General features: G+C 36.0%; 1 protein-coding gene across 1 annotated transcript; it reads left to right on the top strand.

Annotated features, from left to right (window-relative positions):
• The first annotated feature begins 1,781 nt into the window (after positions 1–1,781).
• LOC108355255 (threonine-rich protein-like) lies at positions 1,782–2,729 on the top strand. The gene is made up of 3 exons (XM_017606423.1): positions 1,782–1,838; positions 1,902–2,237; positions 2,325–2,729. Exons 1-3 carry the CDS (start codon positions 1,782–1,784, stop codon positions 2,727–2,729), a joined length of 798 nt encoding a protein of 265 aa, XP_017461912.1.
• The last annotated feature ends 22,766 nt before the right edge of the window (positions 2,730–25,495 follow it).

The following is a 25,495-nucleotide window of genomic DNA, read 5'->3' as shown; positions in this document are numbered from 1 at the left end:
ATATTGCAAAAAAATTTTCTTGCAAATAATTCAGATAATTATATTAGAACAAGGTGTAAACTTTAATTTATCGCCTAGTGTACGTATGTAGAAATACGCAATGCGTACTCTCTCTGTTCACTCTCTGCACGATTTCATAAAAATTTTAATTTTACTATCTTCACAATGCCAACGACGCGGCGATTCTGCGCTGCGGTATAGGATATTGTTAACATGTTAACTTTTTATGTAATCATGCAGTACTAGGTAAATTGGTTGGTGTATTGATAAATGAGGCCATAAGATCCAGAGAAGCGCGGGCTTTATAGGGATTGTTGGAAAAGATTTTTTTCCGGCTTGCCGCAAATTTTTAAAGAACGTCCCCATACCGCCCATTCCACGGTTCGCGATATCCCGCGCCCATCTCTAGTAGCAACAGATAGCTGCAAGAAATTTTTTGGAGCCAATTTCACGAAAGCAATTTATGTAAGTGAAAAATTATTTTTATTTTTATTAGAATTTCATGTATGTATGTACATATATGGAAATTGAGAGCAAACAACAAATCATTTTCCATATAAAATGCTGGCGAAACCGGCTGTTAGACTTTCGCCAAAAGGTGATACCCGTTAATTGCATTATCGCTTAATATGTAAAGCTTTTGAAGATAGGCTACTTTGGCATTTATGGCTTCATATGTACATTTAAATGTTTTCATTATGCATATGTACATACATATGTATGTAGGCATGCTATTAAATATATTCCACATTCATTATCAATATTCATTGACAGTTTTTTGTTGAGTAGCGCTGACAAATTAGTTCACATGCTTCCAATTTAGAGTGATAAGAGGTAGTTTTTTTTGGGAAATTTTGGAACTTGTATCCAAACATATCTATGTAAATATGTGTGTATTGTACTACGATTTTTTATTCAGACCGTTTTTAGCTGAGTAAGATATGAGGCATTCTATGCTAACCGGTTCATGATTGCGGCGGTATCGGGAAGTACTTTAAAAAATTTGTCTACGGGACGGAACAAAAATCTAAAGATCATCGCTGACAGTTTCGTCTGAGGCAGATTTTTATATCAGAGTCTAATTTTTGAGTATACATGGTCTTCTGCAATAACTACACAACTCAAAATTAAAAATAGCTCTTACTCATGAACAGAGGCAAATGTCTCTTGCCATGTGTAAGGATTTCGTAAGTATGCTGAGGTCAGTAATGCCATGTAAAAATGAATACTTTATATTTGATTTTTGTTTAAAAATGTTGGTGTTTAAAAATAATATTTTCATTAAAAAATTTAGCACTCACGCAGAGCGCGCTAAAAGGCTTTATAACTTGGAAAACTAAAAAAGTCCCTTTTTATTAATGTTTTCTATGTCAAATAACTTGATCATTCGATTGAAATAACTGAAAACAATATTAACAAAAACAAATTATGAAGTTAAATTCTTCAATCCCGATTAAAAAACAATATCACTAGTAAGTAATTTAACTTTCAATCGTTTGTGTGACGCATACTTTATAATGGCTACGCATACTAATTCCCCGTCGCCCTCCTCATCTAATAATTTTCAGTGCATTAATGCATTGTTTTTGTAAGCTATTTATTCACGCCACTCAATCATAACTATTTGAAATTCGCGAAATCAGCTAATTATGCAAAAACAAAAGCAGCCAAAAAATTAAAAATAATCAAGAAATAAACTAATTGGTATAAAAAGACAAATTTCCAATTTTCGTGGCTCATTCGTCTTGCAGAATTTGCGAAATTACCAACGACCCATCAACATGCACACCGCCGCCGTTTTAACAATATTATCTTTGGCACTCACTGGCGCCACAATGGTAAGTGTAAAGTGAGAATTTTTGGAAATTTTTAACTAACTCACCCAATTGATATGTAAATAGGCTAGTCCTTTGGCCACCATAGCCAAGGCCAAAGCTGACAATCACATACTCAACATGCTGGCCGAAGCGAATGCTATGAGTAGTATTGCCGATCCTGAACTCACTACCGAGTGCTTCAATTATTATTTGCCGATTTTCGATGAAATTTCCACCAACTACTCGCTGCAGTATAAGCAATGCGTAACTACGGCCGACGAAGCCAGTAATAATCTTACCGCAAAAGCTGCTGCAAATCGTAGTACATTTGTTAATCAGACCACTGCTATATGCAGCGCTTTCACCGCGTGCAACAGCGACAACGATACAATGGACTTCTTCGCTTGTTATGTCACAGCCGTAAGTGTGTTTTTTTTTTTTGTTTTTTGAATGGTTCGACGCCCATTATGCCCCCCTAATGTGTGTGATTTTTCTTTGCTCCATTAGTCAACTGCTGATGTTTCGAGCATATACTCACTATCGGACAGTGCTTCGAATGCAGCTTTTGCGTTGAAGGCTGGTTTGCAGCAAATCAAAAATACTGAGGATTTGTGCACTAATGATGCCCAACATACTTATGTTATGGATACTTCAACAACCTATGAAGAGTTAAATGCATGTTTCGTTAATGGATTGCCAGCTTCAACGACCACTGAAGCTTCAACGACCACTGAAGCTTTAACGACCACAGCTACACCATCGACTACAACCCAAGCTCCACAAAGCACTGATGCCTCAACGACCACCGTAGCTCCAACCACAGCAGCCGCAGCGAACTCTACCGCCGCTGATGGTACAGCTGACGCTGCTGCCTTTCCTTCTGCTAGTAACGGAGCCTCATCTATTTTATAGTAATTTATTGATTTCTTCCGCAAAGGCACGCAAATTAGATCTTAAGTTTGCATATAAAAGTAAGATTATGTAAAAAGTAGCCACCGGTATATTTGCGTTTGTTCGTGTTGAGTAATATTTTTGTAAAATTATTGTCGCCGTACGCGACATTCGTACGTAAATCTATCAAAAATAGAAGTTACAGAAAAAAAAGATTACGGTTATGTTGCAACCCAAGGGTACTACGTTTGAGAAAAAAATAAGCAGCCTCGAAACTTTGGTGTGGAAAATATCCGTTCAAAACCAGGTGATAACGTACGCGACAAAAAAGAAGTGGTTTTAAGGCAAATATACATATATGCGAAAGTCTGCGAATCATGAGAGTTTTTCTTTTATTTAAAAATTCCTAAACTAAGCTAAATAATGTACCTTTACAATCCTTCCATTTTTTGATAGAAATTATCTCTGGTTAGTTTTTATAAAAAAAAAAAATATAATAACGTACGCGACATAACGTACGCGACAGATTTTTTCCCCATACAATATTTTTACTAGTAACACACACTAAATTAAATTTTTTCAGCCCTTCTCTCCACTGTTTCGCGTTTTCCATACCTTTTTCCGCCATCTGAATACGAAATTTAAAGTTATAAAGCCGTTTGAATTCGTTTGCTTGCATTTTCGGTTTACGTTTTAATGGAAACACGCATATATGCGAAAGTCTGCGAATCATGGGAGTTTTTCTTTTCTTTAAAAATTCCTAAACTAAGCTAAATAATGTACCTTTACAATCCTTTCATATTTTAAGAGAAATTATCTCTGGCTAGTTTTATATTAAAAAAAAAAACAATAACGTAAGTAATAAAATGTATTTATTGAGAACTCTTCTCGCCACCGTTTCATTGTTTTACAACTATTCTAAACAATTTAAATGGAAAATTTGCAATTAACATTGGTTTTGATGTATTTGATTGAAATTTTCGTACTTACAATAACGTATGCGACAAACTTTAAAGGGTAATAAAATATATTTTTACTTCGGTTGGAAAGAAAATTTTACTGTATATCTTTAACTGGAAGAATTCTCGCTTAAGAATTGTAATCTGCATTACCTGCGACTGCCAATATACAAATGACATAGACAAACAATGTTTTTGCATAACGTACGCGACATTAGAATACTATCAGAAGCAAATCAAAAAATTACCGTTATTCGAGCTCTAACTTCTCCTTTTTCTCATTTTTATAGTTAGTTGTTATTGCAAATTTGATTTTAAGATGTAATTGTAATGTTTCAAATCTCTTAATTTAGTTAATAGGAAAGAGAAAATAGTTCATTTCATTAGAGAAAACTGAGTCGAAGAGACATTCAGTTTTACTCTTCCATTTTTGAGTTTTAAAATTCCAATAAGCTGAAATACTTCTATAATATAAAAATTCGAGTATTTTTCTCTTATTAATTCGTCTTAAAAACCCTTTTCAGTTGTTTTTATTTTTTCAGTCCTGGTTGACATTTTCATGGAAACACTCATATGGGTGTTTCCTGCGTTACGGACGTTCCGTTTTTTCATTACAAAAACTATAATAGGCTCTGAATGAACACAAATTTTTTGTGATGAGTAGGCATCATCAATACCTATCTGAAATCAATAAAAATATTTTCCACAAATGTTATATGGTAAGTGTATAGCGATTAAAAGTTCCCGTTCGGACGTTCCCATAATGGAACTCGTATCGAAGATTACTGAAGATTTTGGCTAAATTCTGCGAATCCGTTAACGGTACAAAAAAATGATGTATGAATGGTCGTTAGAATAATAAGCAGCCATATCCACTGCGTCAACTTAAACTTCCTAACGATTTTTACTAGCTGCCAAAAACTCTTCGAAGTTGTTCGGACGTTCCCATTCGGACGTTCCGATTTTTTCCAATGGATAAAATTTATTGTTTAAGAATTTAAACACACTCGTTTTTTTAATGCAAATATGCGGTTTTATTGTAAATAAGTCTCCATCTATATGAAGGCCCTTATTAACGTTCGTTGAAGTCATTTCTTCGCACAAGCAGACGTATGTACATATCGCCGCCTCGAAACCATTCTATGCTAAGTTTGACTAAAGTCTAAGTTGACGTAGCATAGTATGGTTTGGAGGCGTCGATATGTACTATATCTATATACTGTTACTCACAAAATTGAGTATACGATTTGTTGTTAATATTCGCAATGTATTACGTGCTAAAGTTTTTTTTATTTTTGTTTTGGTTTGTGATATGGCTTATATATGTATGTTAGCAAACCCCATTTAAATCCAAATATGAAGCGGTGTATGCAAATTATGAAAAATCTGCAAGGCAAACTTTTTAACAAGAATTAGTATAATAATGTGCAAATTTCAAATGTATAAACAATTCTCAAAAACCATCGCGAATTTTTAGACATCTGAAATTTGCACATTATTATACTAAAACTGAACGGGCTATAAAACTACATACATACCTGATTTTTTTTGGAAATTCTTGTTAAAAAGTTTGCAATTTTGCTGAAATTTTGCAGATTTTTCATAATTTTCGGACACAGTTTCATAATAATAATAATAATAGATTGGCGCTTACACATATGTTAGTGTTTGGCCGAGCTTCTCCTCCGATTTGTGGCGTGCGCCTTGATGTTGTCACACAAAGCGGAGGGACCTACAGTTTTACGCCGACTCCGAACGGCGATTGTATTTTTATGAGAAGCTGTTTTTCATGGCAGAAATACACTCGGAGGTTTGCCATTGCCTGCCGAGGGACGACCGCTGTTAAGAAAAAACCTTTTTTCTATATTTTTGCGATGTTGCTTTGACCAGGGTTTGAACCCAGGCATTGTGGAGTGGAAGCGCGCACTGCTTACCACTACACCACAGCGGCCGACTGATACAGTTTCATACTTGGATTTAAATTGGATTTGCTAAAATATAACCCATATTTTAATACCAAATTAACAAAAATATTTTATAACTCTAACAAACAAAAACCGTATACTCAATTTTATGAGTAATAGTACCTACATAGAACAAAATGAACAAAGCTTATTTGAAGCGTTCGGACGTTCCGATTTTCAATATACTTACAATCCTATAGCTTTCCGAAAAAGATTTTATGTGACTGGCAAGAGTAACCAAAACTAGCTTTTGTATTAAAATTTTGACAGATAAAGTAAACGTTTCGACTCTTTTTTTTACATATAAATGATATTTTGCACCCGAACGCTTGAAAAAAAAGCACATTTTGTAATTTAACGCTAGACCGTTCCTAATATATTTTTAAGTTGTTTTTGTTATAAGGCTTACAGAATATAAGCTGTACTAAATTCTTTTTAGTCGTGTGCCACAATTATGAAGGATTTCTGGAACGTATGGTTTCTCCGAAAAAAAGAAAAATTTTAAGTGTATTTGGAAATCCGCTAATATCTTGAAATGAAATGGACCAATTAAACCGATATTTTGATGTATGAAACACAAAATATGTACTTATCGATTGGCATCTATAAGCTTTGTCCAGGCAAAATTCTATTTTTTTGGTCTTGGTTGACACTTTTCAGGAAACACCCAGATGTGAATGTTTTCTTTAATTTTCAATTTTACTATCGCATTTGTATATGCTTTTGTATTCATACTCTTATTATGATTCTTATCCGGTTTCATATTTGCATACAAACCTCTGCCACACATGCTTTTTCACACATTACTAAAGAACTTCAACCCAAATCTCTCAATGTTGCTTCGCAGTAAAAACCACCATCTTGAAATTACAAAATTTACTTATTTTACTACATAGTACATATACATGTACATATATTCACTACTTCACTTGACGTGTATTCATTTGTCTGAAAAAAGTCTAGTTTTATTTTTACTTATACATACATACGTATGTACATGTGTGCATAAATGCAGTGGCGGGAAAATTTTCATTTGCTTACTTAGTGCCGTTTTCCCAAATTGTTTTTAAAGTTTATTTGCCCTTCAGGCATATTTTTTCAGAACAAAATTTGTGTTTAAAGAGCAAATAAATTTTAAAACCAGCTGGAGGAAACGATCCCTAATGTTTACTATTTTTGTTTTTTTACAAAAATGTAGCTTTATATCTAAGAAACCACACGTAAGTTAAAATTTAAATTTTTTCTCAAGAAACAAATTTTAAACTTTTATAAATAAGGAAAATAAAACCTAAAATACAAAGCAATAATTTTTGGGTTTTTTTTTGTTTTTGGTACACTTGTAGGCTGGTGTGACCTATTATTTAATGGTGCAAATAAAACACTTATTCCACCTTCGTTGCCCAACGTTTCGCTGAAATTTCCAGCATCATCAGGGGCCACTATGTTTATTAAATCCAACAAAGAAATACAACGAAAAAACAAAAGATGTTCAAATGAATAATAAAAGTTGGCATCCATGTGTTTGTAAAAACAAAGACACCAATTATGGACTAATACAAAGAACATATACTCACAATAATATTAAACATTTGCCTTAAACTTAATATTAATACATATACACATAATCAGTACCACTCTCTATGGTTTTTTTGTTGCTGACAGTGTTGTGCATTTTTCTCCACATTAAGAAATCCCCTAATTTAATGGGCTGCAAAACTACCCACCAAAATTGTTTCTAAGAATTCTAATTAAAAAGTTTCAGATTTTGATGAAAGCTTGTCGAATTTTCCAGATTTTTGTGCGGAAAAAATTTGCAAAAATTTGTGAAAAGGTTGCGTTTCGATTTACATTTCCGACACTTTAAAAAATGCACGCCAAGTATAAGAACAGGCATTAATGTTTTCCATTAGAAATGCAAAAGATGCATTCGATGTGGGTAACAGTACCGCTAGAATAATTTCCTTCTGCAGCTTCGGCTTAGTTTGCCATTTCCTATTCTTTGGTGGAAACAAGTTTTAAGAGCTTGCATTAATGTATACTTTTTCGTTTACTAGTGCAGCTTTCATTATTAAGTTTAAAGCATACAATACAACAAAAAAAGACAATAAAATTCCGATTTCATCAAGGAAATGTGTTGGAGTAAAATCTGCGTAAAGCGATTACATTAATTTCGTTCATTGAGTTGAGTTGGAAATATGCATGTGTGTGTGTGTGCGTGTGTATAGAAAAACACTTCATTATTTTCACCAGCATTTGCAATCTCAGTATTTTTAGCTTCCTAGAATTTTCTCCGCGGTTTGCTCAACAGTCACAACACAGTTATTTTTGTTTTATACTGTTTGTGAAGAATTGCGGTTTTGGTGGCAGCGAGAAATAATAAAATTGACTTAGTTGCACAAATTGTTCACATAAGTATGTACGTGTACATTAGACTGTATCACCTATCAAGCAAACAAAAAGAGTTCGCCATTCAGCTCTGAATCTAAATAACTTTTGCTAGACAATTTCGAAAAACTATATTTTTTTTTGGCGGAACATAGAGGTATGCGGTTTGTGTGATAAGAATTAAAATCTGGTGAGTAAGTACTAGAACGGGGTTCTTGGGGTCAATGGATTTTGGTACGAAAAATATCTACTCCTCGAGACAAGAACAGCCGAAGATACGACAAAAATTTTATAAAGGCGGAAATTTTTTTCGAAATTGCCTTGCAAAAATATCTCAGATTCGAAGGTGTGTAGCAATATTTGTTGTCCGGTACGGCCTAGTGTACATATGTACGTGCATACGAGTATGTGGGTGCATTAGAAAATCGTTTCGCACCTATACTTCCTTGCACCACATAGGTACATATATAATTGTGGGTACATATGTAGGTACATACATACTTATGTAGCTAAGAAAATGTTTCTATTTTGTATCGCTTTTGAAATGCTTTTAAGCGATAAAGTTAGATGACTCAGGTCTAAACAATAACCAGAAAAGAGTATGCATGTATGAGCATACACATATCCTTAACGCGAAAAAGCAAATATTTTGTAAAATCCAGTAAAGTTTTTATGCAATCTAATTTATTTAACGGTAATAGCTTACTTGCGTTTTTTAGTGCGATATACAAATACAAGCTTTAGGCAGTACAAAAATTGCGTAATGGAATATAAAAAAAGCTCGAAACTAAGTGTTTTATAAACCTGCAATAATCTTGTCTAGTGTGAAGGTTGTTGACGCCCAAGGATGCATTAAATTGAGTTTGACGAGGAAAAAAGCAGGCCAAAAGTAAAATTTTTTAAGCTCATTAAAAATGTAAATAAATTATTTTTACTAAGGGTGCCAGTTACTGTCAAAATTCGACCTTGAAGCGATTTCCCAACTTAGTACGCGTCGTTCATCTTCTAAAACAAAAAACTTCTTACCAGAAAATCTCCTTTTTGGAACTAAAACTTGACTGCAATTTATTAGTTCTTTGAAGGTCTTTAGAGCACTTTGGCAGGAATTGGAAATTACCCGATACATTAAAGTTTGTCGATAATTTGATGCATATCGATTATTTAATGAATTTCAAAAAATACTAAAATCTGTTAACTCAACCAAATTCTATAATTCGACTAATTTCGATAATTTCCGATAAATTTTTATAACTGTGCTTTTCAAAGCCTCGATAAACTTCGATAAGTCAAAAATGTATATATCGATAAACCTAACCTAAGCATTCCGTCGGCTCCAGGAGCTGTATTTTCTTAAGAATACCTATTGATGTTCTTACGTGACGAGTTGAAAGTCTAAAATATAGTCGATAAAGTTTTTAATTGATTTAAGACAGTGCCAAAGGGCGCTTTCGATTTCCCTATTTTTGGAAAGTCCATTTTTCCTGCTTGCATTCCTGTCATGAAGAATGAAGCTCGCTGAAGCTAAATTTGTCAAGTTGTGCTAAAATCCGTCCTTTAATTGCCGGTTTGATTAAGTAGGTTTTGAGCGATAGTTTTGCGCTTTATGAGAGGTATTTCAGAAAGTGCCCATATATGTACCTTTATGTGCCGGAATCCAAATCCAGCTTGTATTTTATTAGAATGCCAGCTTCTTTAGAATATGCTACATTCTTAGCATCATTTCTAAGATTTAATAATGGAAACAAGATCTGAGAAAATTGTATCTTCTGTCGCCGGGTGCGCTTTGGTGAAAAAAATGAAGAAACAACGACCAACAACTTCAATTGTTTAAAAAGCGCTTTAAAACGTCAACCTGGGAAAACTGAGTAATAACTTTTCTATATACAATCCCGCTTTTCAGAAAAGTTGGGTTTCATCAATTCCCCAGAAAAAAAACTTAAAATGTCTTACAGTGTTATAATTGTAAAATTACCTACATTTGCTTATTTTTCTACTGATTTCTGACTCTTCACATCTTTTCAGAAAAATTCCTTTTCAATGCATTTCTCTTCCAGAACTTCCATTTTCTGGTCGCCACTGTGGGCATCTATGCGTATTACTGACCAAACATACATACATATAAAGTACATTAATTCGTACTAGCCATTAAAGATATTAATTCGCATAAATCAGTGTAAACTCATTTTAGTCGCTGCCAACGACGACTACTTACATATCCCTGCATTGAAAAGCTGAAGTACTTAGTATGCAGAAATTCCAGTTCATGTACTATTACTTAAGGATGGAAGTAGAAATTCTAGTTCGTAAACTGGTATTCAATGAGGACGATAATTACACCAGCTCTCCGCAGTGGAGGGCCACACCAGTCAGAAAAAATATACCAGTTCATTAACTTCTTCTTCTTCTTCTTTAATGGCGCTGCAACCGCCTAAGCGATTTTGGCCGAGTCCAAAACAGCACGCCAGTCGTTTATCTTCAGTGCCAACTGACGACAATTAGAAATACCAAGTGAATTCTTTGTCCTTCTCTGCCTGGTCTTTCAAACGCAGAGGTGGCCTTCCTTTTCCTCTGTTACCAGAATTGGGAATGCGTTGAATACTTTTAGAGCTGGAGCGTTCCTGTCCATTCGAACGACATAACCTAGCCATCGGAGCCACTGAATTTTAATTCGCTGCACTACGGCTATATCGTTGTAAAACTCTCATCTCTCTTTCGTTAAATCGTCTGCGGTATTCACCATCGCTAACGCGCAAAAGCCCATAAATCTTGCACAGAATCCTTCTCTTGAAAACTCCAAGAGCCGCTTCATCAGAGTTTTTCATTGTCCACGCCTCCGCGCCCGTGCTGGGAATGATAAGCGACTTATAGAGTGTGATTTTTGTACGAACAGAGAGGACTTTACTTCTCAATTGCCTACTCAGCCCAAAGTAGCACTTTTTGGCAAAAGTGATTCTCCGTTGGATTTCAAGGCTGACATTATTATTGGTGTTAATGTTGGTTCCCAAATAAACGAAACTTGTAACTGTCAACAGTAGCGTGGGTGCCTAGACGGGTTTGCTCTGACTGTTTGAGTGATGACAAAAGATAATTCGTTTCATCCTCGTTCACCACCAGGCCCATTCGTTTTCCTTCTCTATCAAATCCCGAGAAGGCAGAACAGACGTAGCCCTTGTTTTTACCGATAATGTCGATTTTGTTGGCTTACACCAACAATTGTACGCTCTTGTAAAGTATTGTGCCTGAGCGGTTCAGTTCAGCGCTTCTTATTATCTTCTCCAACATCAAATTAACGAAATCGCTCGAAGCCTCGTTTGGTATCTAAGGCTCGGAAAAGTCCTTTCCAATTCTGACGGAGCTGCTGGTATTGCTCAACGTCATTTTACAAAGCCGTATTAGTTTCGCGGGGATACCAAATTTTGGCATTGCGTCATAAAGACAACTTCCTTTCATGCTGTCGAAAGCGACTTTGCAATCGACAAATAGATGGAGTGTGTCGATCATATTCTCGCCGGTATTTTCCAAGATTTGACGTATTGCGAATACCTGGTGTATGGTGGATTTTCCACGTCTAAAGCCCAATCGTCTCGTTTCCTTCTTCAGTTACCTATAACGGTACCACATGGCTCGCGTTTTGCCCGAACGTAGCGTGACCCTGTAGGCGGCATATTTTTTCTCTGCAGCTTCGTGACATTCCTCATTGTACCAGTTGTTCTTTCGGGCTCGCTGAACTCCGACTACTTCTTCGGCGGCGGTACTTAATGAACGGGAAAAGTAGTGTGGTCCGAGTCGAAGTTTGGCCCTCGGAGCTTACGTACGTCTAAGACACTGGAAGCACGCCTTCCGTCTATCTCAACTATCTATTTGGTTTATCGTTTTTCGATCTGGAAAAACCCGTGTAGCTTGCTGGATCTTTGTATTGTGGAACCTAGTACTACATACTACCATGTTTCGGGCCCCGGCTAGTTTACAACTGGTAGCGTTCCCTGTAGGGTACATATATTCAATACATGCCTAACGCACCAAATACATGCACACATATTTACACATCTACTAGTTATTAGCCATGAGCAGCAGAAGTAGCGGCGGCATTATTTCCACGCCAAAAAGTGGGCATTGAAATAATGGTTTTAGAAATTGGCACCGCCAGTGTCCGGCGCTAAGTTGGGATATGTGTGGCTCTTAGGCTGTTAGCGTTGAATGTTGTTTTTGTTGCCGCAGGAGTAGCAGCAGCAGCAATGGACTTTAGTGCCGCACGATTGCACTCTTGCTACGTCGGGTGGTAACTAATCGAATGCGGTGTGAATTTGAGAGCAGTCGCCGGCTTGCCTTTCTGCCTTCCACCCGACAGTTTCATTTCCTTCATTGCATCAATACTTGCATATATACCTGTACATACATACATGCATACATAGTGACGTATTCAACAGCTATGGGCATACACTTGACTGCAGTGCATACGAAATCACTGCAGTAGAAAATTAGAAATTCACTCAAATGCTGTTTGCCGAACTGTTCCGGCTGTTGCTGCTGCTGCTGTTGCCTATATTGGCTGCCTTTGTTGCCGCAACCTGTCTTGCCAGCGGCGACTTTTGTCTTTTCAGCCATTTTGAATGCATAAAAGTGCGGCGCAGAAATCACCAAGTGCATTCGGGCGTTTCTTTTGCAAAGTTTGCTGCAATTTTCTTATAATTTGATTTGCTTTTGCTTTCGTCGTAGCAAGAATTTTCTAATGCATTTTTTCGTTTGCCTTATTTTTTCCAATTTGCTCTGTCATCGTTCGATACTGTGCTGTGCTGACTTCTTTTTTGAATATTACTACATATATAAATTTTTACATATTAGCATTTTTTTCCTCTATCTGCGCTTTTACAAGTTCATATTTGTGCTTTATTTTTTGTTCAGTTCCACTTTTGTCCATTTCATTTTGCCTTTGGCCGTTTGATTTTTTAACTTTAACTCTACACTTTTCTTTTTCTTTTTTGCAATCGGTGACCTTTGCTGTGATAAGTGCATACTCGTTGGCTGCCGCCATGCAAGTGCGTATGCCTTCAGTGAGCAGCTGACTATGCGCTGCGTGGCGATGGTGACGCTTGAGGCCACTGCGTCTGCATACGCCAGTGAACTTTTTCGACTGCTGCAGCTACTAAAGCTTCATTTGCATTATTGTTTTTTTATTATTTTTTCATAAAATTTATTTTTCTCAGTTCCCATTCAACTAACTGTGCATTTTTGTGACTTTTCGTGATTTCCTTTTCCTTTGCCCTGCCGCTGTGTTCTCCGCTGCCAAGACGACGGCTTCGGCGTGACGACCACATGCACTTTGTGCATACATAACACAATTTCATTGTAACGGGTGATTTTTTTGAGGTTAGGATTTTCATGCATTAGTATTTGACAGATCACGTGGGATTTCAGACATGGTGTCAAAGAGAAAGATGCTCAGTATGCTTTGACATTTCATCATGAATAGACTTACTAACGAGCAACGCTTGCAAATCATTGAATTTTATTACCAAAATCAGTGTTCGGTTCGCTTTACGTCCGATTTATGGTCTACATAATCGACCAAGTGAGCAAACAATTAATGCGATTGTGACCAAGTTTCGCACTCAGTTTACTTTATTGGACATTAAACCAACCACACGAATGCGTACAGTGCGTACAGAAGAGAATATTGCGTCTGTTTCTGAGAGTGTTGCTGAAGACCGTGAAATGTCGATTCGTCGCCGTTCGCAGCAATTGGGTTTGCGAAACACATTTCGAACCGAACACTGATTTTGGTAATAAAATTCAATGATTTGCAAGCGTTGCTCGTTAGTAAGTCTATTCATGATGAAATGTCAAAGCATACTGAGCATCTTTCTCTTTGACATCATGTCTGAAATCCCACGTGATCTGTCAAATACTAATGCATGAAAATCCTAACCTCAAAAAAATCACCCGTTATTTGTGCAAGCTACCTCTTTGCTCGCGTTCGCTTTTTTTTAAACTTAATATTCTGATGTCTTCCGTCTAAAGAAATATGAACCATTTTAATCTCAACGGACAGCTGTTCAAGTTGTCCACACTTTATGCGCCAAATCATTCTGTTTATATTCATTTAAGCGACGTGCTCCTCTTGGCTCGCTACTTAAGTCTTATTTGTACAGCGTTTTCTTTTTGTTTAAAAATAAATTAATTCAAGAATAAAAAAAAAAAAAACTAAAATTGGCTTAAAAATTCGTTGGCGTAAAATTGAAATCACTTGAGTGCAGCATTCTTATATTTTGTGTGCATTGCTGTTAATTTGGGGCAGCTTCATTTTGAATGGTTATGTAATTGTAAATGAGAATTAGAAGCTAATGGAAAATCCGACTTACAAAAAAAAAAAATTAAATACAACTTATACTACGTTTATACGCATGCATAAGTCGCTTTAATTCATTTCGCCGCGATTCAAAACATATGTATAAACTGAATTTCAATTCGCTTTGAAAGAGCGAAGTGTTTTGACTCGCACTCCATTTCAAATCGGTAGTTTATTTCTCCATACAGTTAGAAAGAGTGTATAAACACCGCTCTCACTCAAAGCGAATTGGAGATCAGCTGTTCCGCTCAAATTCCAAATAATCGCATCAGTATTTAAAAGCTGATTAATAATAATCGTTCTTTTCCTTTGCCATGATTTTATAATGCCGAATAAAACTAGATTTTTATCACTTTCCATTATGTTAACTTATAAAATGTCAAATGAAAACAGCTGATCTTGTTTGCTTTTGGAGACGGCTACTTTGATGCCGATATAAAGCCATAAGTATAAGCACTAGAGCGAAATGTGTACGGTGTCAATGCGCTTTCGATTGAGTAGATTATTCTGTGCGTATAAACGTAGTATTAGAGAGGTTAAACACAAAACCAGATCTCGATCTAAAAATGTCATACAAATAGTTTACTTGAAATACCTTGGAGTGATCTTGGCAAGCAAACTGCTGAGGAAGAGTAAGGGGCTGATGAACTGCTGCTACGCAGCCGTGATTACACCAAGATTACTTTTCGTGTCCAGGTGTGGTGGACAGAAACGATGGAATTGGCTTATATTAAGCGTTTAGGAAAGATAAAATGCATCGCTTTTCTGTGTACATCGGATGCGCTGAGGCCAACCCCAACGGCTGCTTTCGAATTAGTACTTAACCCACCATCAATTGATCTGAACTTAGAAAATCTTGCAGAAAGGTCAGCTGTGAAGCGAGGATCGGGTTAACGTAAAAGACCGTTGGCCCAGCTGGATAGGCAGGAGGTTTATGTTTGACACAGATTAAATTACTCCGCGTCTAAATTGGAAGAGTGGGTTCGAGACCACAATCGTAGAGAAGGATAGCGTAAGGGCATGGGACTCGGCTATTTGATCTTATTTACTGCAAATGAAAAATTTTTGAGATGAGGAAAATGCAATCAACGCAAACCACATTTCGCTCAAAAATGCTCCATAAGGCAGGGAAGTACTCGCGAGACTAACTAGTTACGAAAAGACGGCTGCATATCAACTGGGCTCTAATAATAAGCATAATTTTGCCAAAAATTTTGAGTTTACGGCCGACGGAAGACTACCAGTTAAACTTCTTTTGTTTGAACTAAGTGTAAAATTCACAATAGACGAAATCAAAATTTCCAACTTCTGCACTAAGTTTCACAAGTAGTAAACGCATTTATGTATGTGGTAAAGCTTCCATTGTTAGTTACACACAAAAAGCATGGCTGTCATGTGTGTTGTAGTCGTTAATGGAAAATCAACAAAGTTCGTATGCAAGAAACAATGAATCTCATCTCACATTTGAAAGTGAATGCATGCAGAGTGATTCGAAGAAACTTAGCAATATACATTCTTATGTTTTGGCTGAAATTCGAAGGAATTTAAGTAGACCAGACTGGTGAGCCAAATACTTATGTAAAGCAATCTGGTGCATTTAATTTAATAGATAACCAATTTGAACTCTGTACCCAAATAATTGCGGAAATATCAAGAAAACAATAGACGAAGAGGCGCTCCGCCATAGGTCTCAATCTGAGGAGGATAGTACTCCCAAAAGAATATTTTCTGGAGCGGTTATAAACTGCTGCAAATAACTACTTTCTCTCTAAAGGGGCGAGTGAGTCGGAGGCCAGAAGGTCAGCTCCGCTACCAATGGCTTGAGTTGGAGTCGATTTGTGGCGGCCGCGACTGGACTATCGGATTCGGTGTTGTAGGGATACAGTGATGGATGGTTAGCAAAAGTTGCGCCTGCAGCATTGAAAGGGGGCTATTTCCTAGAGTTTGCTTGCACCCCAAGAACAGTAATTTGGCAGATGGAGAGTGCTCAATGTCCTATAAAAATTATCCACTACTGAGGTCACTACAGTCTCAGCAGCGAACCCAGAAGGCACTCTACTTCTGGCGCCGCAAAAGTGATCCTAGTGCCCACATCTCGGACGATGGAAAAGAGCCACCATGTTGCTTTATGGGCGCATGCAAACCTCGGAGAACTTCAGGGGCACATCCCCTCGAAATGCAGGATGTATAAAACCTGCCAATCTAAAAAGTGGGGTGGAGTACAGTAGCTATGACTATCAGGTCACGGAAACTGACCCGACTCCCGACAGAAGTGACAGGGAATTTATATAGTATTGCTCTCAATGATGACGAAATACCCATTTTCATGGACGGCTCCAAACAGGATCCGGCGTCTTCTCTCCAGTGTTGTCTCTGAGAGCGTCCCATAGACTCACAGAACACTGCAGTGTAATAGTAGGTGGAAAAATCTACCTACATGCATGGTATCGTGCTCGCTATATCCACGGGTCGACGAGCGAACAACTCGGCGTTTATTAAAGCTTTCAAAGCCAAACTTTAGGCCTCTCACAGGAATATGTACTAACAGGACACTGGACCATTGTCCACAGGGCTGTCAAGTTTGGAACCCCGCATAACGATTTATGCAGAAGCTGCAGAGATGTGAAGGAGATAGAATCCATCCAGCACTTCCTATTCGAATGCCCAGCATTCCTTAGGTAAAGCTCCACTGCAGCACGTAAATTAATCTAAGACACCACCAAAAGTTGCATCTGGTATTGAGTTGTGCAAGGAATTAATTTCTTGGATTTATTTTACAAATTTTAAACCGAGAAATGAACAGACTTGGGATAAATAAAGTCTTACACCTCCCTTTCTTTGCTTTTTTTCTCGATATCTTATAGAAATTTTTCAAGGGAAATTTTCAAATGAGATAGTGTCAAATCTTTCTTCTCGCTCTAATAACTACAACTGGTATAATTTCATCATGTTTTTACATAAATAATTTTATATTTTGCACAGGCTAAGGACATTTTATTTCTTTGAATAACCTCTCAGTGCTTATCACTCTTCGTTTTAGAAGTTTTAACGACGCGCACACACATTCGCTGCGTGTGGACAAGTCCAACTGTTTGAAATAATAAAACTTGATCTTCCAGCCAGACAACCAAGCATGCATAATATTGCTTTATATTTTTCCTTTTAATTCAGATTGAAGTTTTAAATTTTAAGGAATACTTACAGCAAATTTCACGAAAGTAATTTAAGTGAAAAATTATTTTAATTTTCTAATTTTGTATGGCAATTGAAAGAAAATAAAAAATAATTTTCTTTTTAAATTGCTGGTGAAACTGGCTGTTACTTATTTTTTTTTTCTAAATATTGCACACAATTTTGAATTCAATCTGTATGATTTTTGTTAATCATTTTGAGCATCGTTTTGCAGTTCGCTAGTATATATGGTTTTTTGCGGTTCGCCGGCGAATCGTTTTTGCGGCCGGCGGTGCTTTTCATCCATCGGCGAGTTCGCCGGCGAACAAATTGTTCACCAGAATGAGTCGGAAACGACGTCGTTGCGAAGTCGTTTGGAAAACTGGGTATGTATGAGCTTGCTAATATGTGTAAGTGCTCTGAAAACTTGCTGCAATTAATTGACCGAAAAACCTCTGTTCACTGTTTTCACTATTATATTGTTTTTTTGTTGCTTCTAGTTATTCTTTGGCAGTTGGAAATCTGAAAAAAATTTAATTTTAAATTACCTTCATTTGGCCACCACACCACAGCTTAGATTTATGCTTTGCAGAAACAATGCTGTCTAGCTTTAACGATACTTTAGGTCAGCAATCGTAGATAGTAGTTGCAATCGAATGTAGTTGCATACGAAGTACATATGTACATCCTTTCATATGGCATACACACGCTGGCCTCGGAAATCAATGTCTGTCGGAGCATGCGAATACGAAAGTTGCTAATGGGAAATGTGCGATGGTCGACCACACGACAATTACGTTGTTCGTGTATTCGCTACCACCAATAACACTGAGCTACGAAATTGCTTTCCACCTCGACGCATCGATTGCCTCAACGCTGTTGCTGCTGCTGTCTAACTGCTCGAGCTCTCATCGCTGCTGTTCATTATAGTGACAGCACTTCAACGCATTTGCAGCGCAATTGATGTGGGTGGAGTGATGCCTCTGCGGTCAGTTCTATTGCATTGTGCCTGGTGCATTATACGTAATGTTGTCAGGTAGGAGAGATGGAGTAAAATGTTAGCTGTGTAGAAAAAAAAGAGAGAATAACCAGTTTGACATGCCCTCCAATAGAGCTGGCAGAGTAATAAAACCACATCAGCATTTAAAGAATTTATGACAATATACAAACATACGTACGTACCTACTTACCTGCGAGCCAACCTTCAGGATGCTCGAAATATGAAGCCTGTTGCTAATACTCAGATGTGCGCTACCCCGTTTACTCCATCAACTTTAGCTGCCGCCACTTCAAGTTTAAGTAAATAACTTGGCCATCAATCACAGTTCGCAAGATAACATTTTAGGAGCGGAGAGAAGCATTATTTCATCACTCACATACTCTGCTCGAAAACTGGCAGATAAGTATGTACATATCTACATAGCAGGCCCGGCCGCAAGGGAAAGTTTTAAAGGTTTAAACCCTTCCTGTGGAGGGAAATATGCATACAAATTTGACATCATTTAGTTTAAGATAATAATGGTAAAAAATATTTGAAGATCTCAAATATTTAAGATCTCTTTTCAGAGGTCGTAGTCGAGAGATCTAGCTTTTATAAGGAAGGTTCTATCCCCTTTGTTCTTTGCTAGAGCTTCTAAAATATTGCAAAACTGCAATTCTTCGACACTTTGACATCGTTTTTTTTTCCAAAATCTGGAGCTGTTGGAAAATTTATGCTTACGGATTCGTAATCAGCAGAAAAAATCGACCAAAATCAGCTTTAACAAAATTATTTTTATATTTTTGTTGGGCTGGGTTATCCATTAAAAAATTAGCAAAAATTCTGATTTCCCTTTTTTCTACAGAAAATTTTTCTTATGTGGTCTATAACACCCTTCGCTCCCCTATATCGTTATAGTTTTGCAAAATAATTAAATGAATATCATCATGCATGCGCAGTAGACTGCACCTTATTTTGCAACTTTGTCCTACAAAGCAAGACTCACCCAGGAAGGTTCATTTGATCATAAAAACGTGACCTGAGAATAATTTTTAAAATCGATTTTGTAAGACCACTCTAATGTTACTGTTCGTATGAATACGAAGTGTGTAAGCTCACACTAAAGATATGATTGTGAATAAACTACTGTTACCAGTTTACATGTTTCTTTTCAGGGTGAATGCTTGAATGGTTTCGGCGTGTTATGCTGGTATTAAAATTTTTCTGACAGGCGGAGAAATTGTTTAAATTTTCACTTGTGAAAAAAAAATAATTTTATTTATATTAAATTTAAAATAGTCAAGACGAAAAAAATACATTTTAGTTGGGTTCTATGTCCTCTCCCTATGGTTGAAAAATCATCGTAATCCAATTTGTATTTACAGAGAAAAAATAAGTAAATTCCGACCATTGTAAAAAAATTCAAATGCTCATAAAAAGTTTCAATTCAAAAGATTTTCAATGAAATTGACGGAGTATATTTCAGGTGATTAGAACTTCTCTTGGGCGAAAAATCACCTGGAAATTCGAACGTCGGTAAATTTGTGACCCACTTGAGTTGGCCTTACCCACATACCTACATACAAGTATATGTATTTGCCTTAATCCCAACCCTGAGTTGAGCTAAGCACGAGGTGATATTAAATTCTACATCTAAAAATACCTAACCTAATATTGGTCTACTTCAGCATAAATGTGTGTGTATGCATTGGTGTTTCCTTTATGTTATTGGTACTAGTTTTTCTCCTATGCTAGTTGGTTAGCTCTTGCTGCAATTTATGACATTTGTTATTAAACTTTGCCACCTGCAAAACTGTTTACGCACATTTGTCGCTTTAACGCACTTGCACCTGTTCAGTCCTTGCAAAAAATTGTGCGGCGATTAACCAAAGAGAATATTCCGACACTAGTCGCAATCGGGTACAATTGGGCATTAATTAGTCGTAACTAGTCTCTGACGGGTATAAGTAGAGATACATTAGTCTCCATGCAATTAGTGATTTATGTTAGGTAGGCTCTAATTTAGTTAGCTTAGACCGATAAAAGTTCATTTAAATAAAAAATTTCGAGTGAATCTGAGTAGCAACCTGACCATCCTTATCCTTGTCACAATTTGACAGACTGTTTGTATAGAAAGGTGTTCGGAAAAGTGCTGTTTACGGTTTCTATTGCATTAAAAAAATATATATATATGAACCTCGCGAAATCTAAGCCATTTCCTAACAGGAAACAGTGCACTGAACATACATACGAACAAGTGTGTTTACATTTATTATTCTAGTGTGGTCACGTACTTAATGGGATTGTAAAATGACAAATATAAACAGATTTGTTTAGATCAGTGATTGCCAAAGTTGTCCAGGTAGACTTCCAGGGCGTAAAAAAGAAAAGAAGTACACAAATTTTAAGTAGGTGTCCACGAGAATTTTCTGGTTCTGATAGTAAGGAAAAAAAATGTTGGCTTGGCTTTACCTGTCGAAGTAAGCACATAATACACAACTCAAAAGCATATAATACACTACTCAAAGAAAGCGAAACAATTCCTAATTTTGATGTGATTTTTGATAGGCTGTATTTCGCTAAAAACTGTCATATTGAGACTTTGAGGTTTTAAGATTATAATTTTAAGATTTTTCGTAGGTACGGTTCACATACAATCCTAACAGATGGAGCGGAAAATAATTTTGCAAACTTATTGCTTTTTTTTAGGCCACAGAGTGGCAAAATATTTAAGTAAGGCGGGAATATGGATCATATAACCTGTTTATTAAGCCCTCGTTTCCTTTTTTCAAAGCCTCCTTTAAAATTTTTGAGAAGTAGATATTAGGAAAGAGTTTGCAAAAATTCTCACTGAAGAATAGAATTTCCATTTTCTCACTACAAATCATTCAAGAGCAATCAGTTTAGATTTCCTTTTTGTTAGTTAAAAAGATAGAGTGCTCTTCAATCTATCTTCAATATAACGGTTAACGAAAATGCATAATTTTTTGTTTTTCGGTCCAGTATTTATATATGTATTAAGCCTAGCGTATTTTCTCACGCTCAGTGTTGCGTGCCTGATGAAATCCGACTTAATCCATTATTGGTTGTTCTTACGTATTTAGATGTAGAATATTCCGACCTATAGCAAATATTCCCGTACGGATTTTTATGTCTTTTACTGCAATATTTTTATGCATGTAAAGCTTTGAGTATTTCGATACATCTTGAATACGGGTTTGGACATGGTTTACGGATATATTACGAGGCTTCTGTGAAAAGGAAGGACTAAGTGCAGAACTGCAAATGATATAGGCAACTGGCGAAGCTTTTTGGTATCGGCTCAAACTGACAAACGCTTATAGTATCAAGAAAAAGAAGAAGTAAGAAATAAAAAGAAAGGGAAGAAGAAAAATAAAACTATGATATGCGAATGCATTTTCGCATTTGGTATAAAGTGCATAAGAATAATGGAAGAGGTACAAGCGCACATACAGTGGCGGTCAAAAATGGATGAATGGGGTCTCGTTTTAATATTTACTACATTTTTCAAGCTAAAATTTTTCTGATATTTTTTATAAAATATGGTTCACCTTATACAGAACTTAGAAAAATTCCACAAATTTTTATGATAATTTCGAGCTTTTAACCAGAATTTTTAGAAATTTTTTTGGGTCTAAAGTAAATGTTAGCATGAACCATTTTATATAAAAAAATATTAAAAAAAATTTTACTTCGAAAAATATTGTAAATTTAAAAACCGAAACACCATTCATCCATTTTTGACGCCACTGTACATATATATTTTATTCATTGCAGCAAGCACAATTGTACGATAAAAGATACACCTAAATAACAAATTGTTGCTTGGCGAGCAACATATGAAAATAGGGGTTACAGTCGCTACACCTGTCTGTGTGTATATTTAGTAAATAAAAGTGTTGCAAAAATTACTTTTCATTGCAGCATGGGTACGTATTTACCCATATGCATTTGTATGCATGATTGTGTATACATATAGAGTATATATTGTTTTGTATTTATATAAATATAAATTCTATATGGGGCCATGAGAGACAGAAGAGCCTAACTACAAAATAAATTTTTTAGTAAATAATATGGGAAATGAGAGAGAATGACAGGATCATTGCAACTGTTCTACCTATTACATATATGTAGTAAAAGAAAACAATAGGGCCGCGCCCCGGGCTATACCAGTACTAATCTAGTAATACATTTTAAGATGTGCCTCAATTTTATTTTAAATGCCATTTAGGCTCCTCTAGCTCTGAAGGCTTCATGTGTATGTATTTATGTATACGCATTTCATTAGTGCGTGTGCTGGTAAAGGAGCTAGTGAAATTGCTTTTATAACTCACATTTGTAGATAAAATTGAAAAAGCAATTTAGAGCTGGATATTTGTATGCACGTAGTTACTTTTGTCTGTTTGTGGGTACATTACTACTAAAAATATGCAACGGCTCTGTGCATATGTATGTACGTACATTAGATGGTGTCACGACATAACTTTTTGCAATTACACCTCTAGTTTGACAACTTAATTTGATAGAAATTTTGTGTCATACAAATTTTCGGACTTGTCGTGTCTTCAAAATAGCCCCAAAATTCAAATATCGTAATTTTCTTCTTATTATTTACTTGAGTTAAAAATGTGATACCTACATATTTATATCGTTAGAAGATATTTTGAGTACTAATATCTGAACAAATATTCGGATATCCGAATATACGGATAGTCCAGCCTTACTTAACATCCTTCTAAGATACTGTCGTCCCAGAGTACCTAGTTCTATCCCACTTAATAAAATTTTGGTTTTTAATAAAGCGATGACTTTTTTTGCATACTTGGGACCGTAGCAAAAAAATTTTTAAACAAAAAATGTTGCAGCGACTATTTCCACGGACTACATATGTATGTATGTGCTCGTACATTCTGAAGTTGATATGGGACATTGTTGTCACTCATACGCCTTGGCATGCGAGAAGCTTAGGCTGTAAAATTGGGTATTATTATTGGCAGTCTCCTGAAGAGGAGCAAAGATCTCCGTTCGAAAAATATTGATTTTCAAGAATTCTATACCATTTCTACGAATATAACAAGATTCTGACAACGGATTCTGGTAGAGAGGACCAAAAAATGTACATTTGCCAGCGTTTTAAACGCTTACTTCTCAGTTTTGTATATATGTTATTTTTAGATTTTATAATCAAAACGATATTTATGCAACTAATATCACCCAGTGCCTAAAAGTATGCTACACTCCCAATCAAATGGTGGCACACGCATCTTTGCGCTATAAACCGTAGACTTACGACCCTGCAGAGGTGCTAGCTGAGGGCTACCATTTGCTACAGTGCCTACCCACCAATTTTTAACTTCACTGCGTTAATAAAGTCATTAACGGTAAAAAAATGTTGTACCGATTTTCACAAGCCACTTTAGAATCCTCTTCCATTGACGAATGTGATTTCGGTATAACTTTAAAAAATTGTATCTTTATTATTGAAGTATGCTATTTTTCCACAAAAATTTTCCATAATAACCTCCTCAAGCTCAATAAAAAAAAATCAGTTAATAAATTTACTTAAATTATTGTTTTTTTGACACTGAAAACAATCGTGTTAAATAAATTTCCCTATTAAATTTTTTTTAATTTTCATTTGGATGCAGAAGTGTTTCTAGAGCATCTAGATACTTTTCTGCATCAAAAAGAAAATTTTCAAAAAAATGTCGCCTAAATTTTTTTGGCGGTTAAAGCTCGATATATAAAAAAATAAAAATAAAAATATTGGGAGCGGGAGTGGAGCAAGAGCGGAGCTCGGAGCGAAATGAAATACCGGAGCGAAGAAAAAAAACCTTCGCTTCGAAGCCCTGGCATTACACTTTGGAATTTACGAACAACTAGCATTTGAAAGCAATTACTTATAATTTTCTTATTTTATAGTATAAAAATACAAATATTTAACTAAATGCATATACCCGTGATAAAAAACTCTAAAGTATTTAAAAAAAAACAGTTAAACAGTTAAGACATTAAATTAATAAAAAACTTCCTCAAGCTTACTTGCCATTCAGAGTATATAAAGGAAAAGCAGTAATTGGTTTATCCATCTTTGGTAAACAGTAATGTTTTTCTTTTCCTCATTTCAATAACCATTTTCGTGGCTACATAAATTGAATTAAATTGGCTCACAAGCAAATTTCCAAAAGAAAATTGCAACAATGCTGAGAGAAAATATAAGTCCATAAATTCAAATTAAAACTACTGAAGCCGAGCAATGATAAAATGGCAAAAAATATACAGACATTCAGCCTTCAGGCCCAGGCGGTTCTTTTTGTCGTCTAATGGATGGCTCAAAAAAGAGAAAAATCAATAAAACAGGAGAATAAACCAAAATGAAGCAATGAGCAGTTGAAGCGAAAAAATTTCTAGCGCAACGGAAAGGCAATAAATAAAGCCGAAAATTGTATAGCGAATATAAATAAAAGCAAGCGAAGTCCGATATAAAAGCGCAAGAGCGAGGAAAGGGCAATCGTCCGCTCATTAAGTGTTGGCAACTGCTGAAGTGTGTAGAAGATATGCCACAGCGCCGGCCTTCCTATACACACATGCATATTTAGGGCATTCACAAGACGTGATAAGAGTCGTAATATCATAAAATCTTAAAATTGTTTAACGTTAACCCCCCTTTAAGGAGATTTGTAAATGCACCAATATGTTTTTAAACTTACATGAAATATATTACTGGCTCTTAGATATTATACCCTCCGAATCTCTTAGAACGCTTTTTACCGTTAAATTACGACGTTTGGCACGTTTTGTGAACGCCTTTATTGTATGTACGTGAGTATGCATGTGGGAAAATTCTGACAGTTTTCAAGTATTACAGTGGTTTTGAATGTATGTATGTATGTACATTAGGGTGGTCCTTAAAAACCACAACATAACGGGATACACTTTATATTATTATATGTAGAAAA

This window comes from Rhagoletis zephyria, unplaced genomic scaffold (genome assembly GCF_001687245.7).
Source record: "Rhagoletis zephyria isolate East Lansing unplaced genomic scaffold, Rhagoletis_zephyria_1.1 Rzeph_scaffold_00161, whole genome shotgun sequence".
Classification (NCBI taxonomy): domain Eukaryota; kingdom Metazoa; phylum Arthropoda; class Insecta; order Diptera; family Tephritidae; genus Rhagoletis; species Rhagoletis zephyria.
Note: the sequence above shows the minus strand (reverse complement) of the source record. Positions and strands in the feature narration are given on the sequence as shown.